The sequence below is a fragment of the Cebus imitator genome, unplaced genomic scaffold, assembly GCF_001604975.1.
Source record: "Cebus imitator isolate Cc_AM_T3 unplaced genomic scaffold, Cebus_imitator-1.0 Scaffold6, whole genome shotgun sequence".
Taxonomy (NCBI): domain Eukaryota; kingdom Metazoa; phylum Chordata; class Mammalia; order Primates; family Cebidae; genus Cebus; species Cebus imitator.
Window position 1 is genome coordinate 10,466,571 of NW_016107321.1, and position 2,447 is coordinate 10,469,017.

The following is a 2,447-nucleotide window of genomic DNA, read 5'->3' on the forward strand; positions in this document are numbered from 1 at the left end:
TTTTTTGAAACAGTGCCTTGCTCTGTGCCCAGGCTGGCATGCAGTGGCATGGTCTTGGCTCACTGCAACTTCCACTTCCCGGGTTCAAGCAATTCTCCTATCTCAGCCTCTGAGTAGCTAGGACTACGGGTACCTGCCACCCGACTAATTTTTGTATTTTCAGTAGAGACGGGGTTTCACCTTATTGGTCAGGTTGGTCTCAAACTCCTGACCTCAGGTGATCCACCTGCCTTGGCCTCCCAAAGTGCTGGGATTATAGGCGTGAGCCACCGCACCCGGCCTGCATTTACTCTTATTTCATCACGTCATGGTATTTTGCTCTTATTTAACAGGATCTGTATGTATTTGAGTGGCAACTGGGGTTGAAAAAAGGAACGCTTTTCCTTCAGTGGAAAAAAAGAATTTAAATTATCTTCTGTGCACCGGAGGTAGCATGACTGCTGGAATTCTTCAGTATGAGAACATCTTTGTAAACAACTTAATTATTGCTCATATTATCTTCCAGGGATGAGAATGGGAGTTTTGTTTATGGAGGGTCCAGTAAATCCAAACAACCATTGCCTGGTCCTAAGGGTTCAGAGTCCCCGAATTCCTTCTTGGACCAGGAAAGCCAGAGACGGAGATTTACCATTGCTGACTCGGATCACTTGCCTGGGTATTCGGTAGAAACCAACGTTCTGCCCACAAAAATGAGAGAGAAAACACCATCTTATGGTAAGTTTCGAGAGTTTGTTTTGTTCTGCCTGTTTTGACTTCTCCTCCTCCCCCCACCCCCGCCTTAGTTAGAACTGTTGGATGAATTTGGCAGACTTTAAGAGTAATCTGAGGAAAACATAAACCTCAATGAAATTTTAAGTATGAGACCTTTATTCATCTCTCTCAAGCGGATCCTTGTTGAATCATTACTCTGCCTGGCATCAAAGCCCGACTGGGTGAGATCATGTTACAGTTTCAGCTTTCCATGCCCAGGCTTTAGCTTTGGAGTGGCTTTGCTCTGTAGGCCCATAGGCTCAAGTTTAACGTGTCTCTCTCTTAATTGCCCGCGGTGGATATACAGTGCTTTAAAATACTTCTCTTATTTTAAAATGTGTTATTGCTTCTGTCCAAGTGGGTGTGATATTGTGGGGTCTAAGTTGAAGGACTCACTAAAGTTCAGAACTCATCAGACTTGTCCCTTCCTTCTCTTCCCTCTGAAGGCAAGCCGCGGCCTTTGTCCATGCCAGCTGACGGGAACTGGATGGGGATCGTGGACCCTTTCGCCAGACCTCGAGGTCATGGCAGGAAAGGTACGTTTAATCCAAGCAAACCAAGGAGCAGCAAATGGGGAGTGAACAGACCCAGGGCCTGGTTTTAGCTCTCTTTCTAAATGTGTTACAGTAGCTAGACTGAGTACTTGGCCTTTCTGAGTCCTATTTTCTCATCTATGAAATCAGGACTGCTGAAGGTCTTTTAAGAGCTACTTATGAAGAATGCAAAATTACATAATCTAGTTGGTGATAGTAAATATCCTAATTAGCATTGAGTGCTATAAAAAGGCTGTAGACTTTAATGGTCTAATTTTTATTTATTCATTTATTTTTTAGAGACAGGGCCATGCTCTGTTACACAGGCAGTAGTGCAGTGGCAGGATCACACGTCTCCGCAGCCTTGAACTCCTGGGCTCAAGTGATTCTCCCACCTCAGCCTCCTGAGTAGCAGGGACTACAGGTGCATGACGTCACGCCTGGCTAATTTTGTTTTAATTGGTAGAGATGGGGTCTCAATATGCTGTCCAGGTTTGTTTCAAACTAGTGATCTTCCTGCCTCAGCCTTCCGAAGTCCTGGAATTACATGCATGTGCCACCATACCCAGCCAAAGGTCTAATTTTTTTTTTTTTTTTTTTGAGACGGAGTCTTGCTCTGTTGCCTGGCTGGAACGAAATGGAGCAACAGAGCAGTGGTGCAATCTCAGCTCACTGCAACCTCCGCTTCCTGGGTTCAAGCAGTTCTTCCGCCTCAGCCTCCTGAGTAGCTGGGACTACAGGCACGTGCCACCACGCCCGGCTAATTTTGGTATTTTTAGTAGAGACAGGGTTTCACCATGTTGGCAAGGATGGTCTCGATCTCTTGACCTCGTGATCCGCCCACCTTGGCCTCCCAAAGTGCTGGGATTACAAACGTGAGCTGCCGTACCCGGCCAGGTCTAATTTTTTAATAAACAGAAATAAATTATTCATTAATCTTTTTTCAAATTTATTTTTTAAAATTGAGATGAGATCTTACTATGTTGCCCAGACTGGCCTTGAACTACTGGGTTCAAGTGACCCTCCCACTTCAGCTTCCTGAGTAGCTGGTGTTGTAGACATGTGCCGCCATGCTCAGCTTGTATTAAACAATCTTATTCTCAATTTTGTGACTTTTATTTTTGGAGTCTGTTTGATTTCTGGTGAACGAACATAGGGTTTTTT

General features: G+C 44.8%; 1 protein-coding gene across 2 annotated transcripts in view; it reads left to right on the forward strand.

The window, feature by feature from the left end:
* The window catches only part of CNKSR3 (CNKSR family member 3), a 108,423-nt gene that overhangs the window by 102,050 nt on the left and 3,926 nt on the right, over positions 1 to 2,447 (forward strand). For both annotated transcript variants that reach the window (XM_017538869.2, XM_037742067.1), the window contains 2 exons: positions 506 to 714; positions 1,197 to 1,286. In XM_017538869.2, the coding sequence (XP_017394358.1) occupies positions 506 to 714; positions 1,197 to 1,286 (299 nt within the window). The remainder of the gene's footprint in view (positions 1 to 505; positions 715 to 1,196; positions 1,287 to 2,447) is intronic.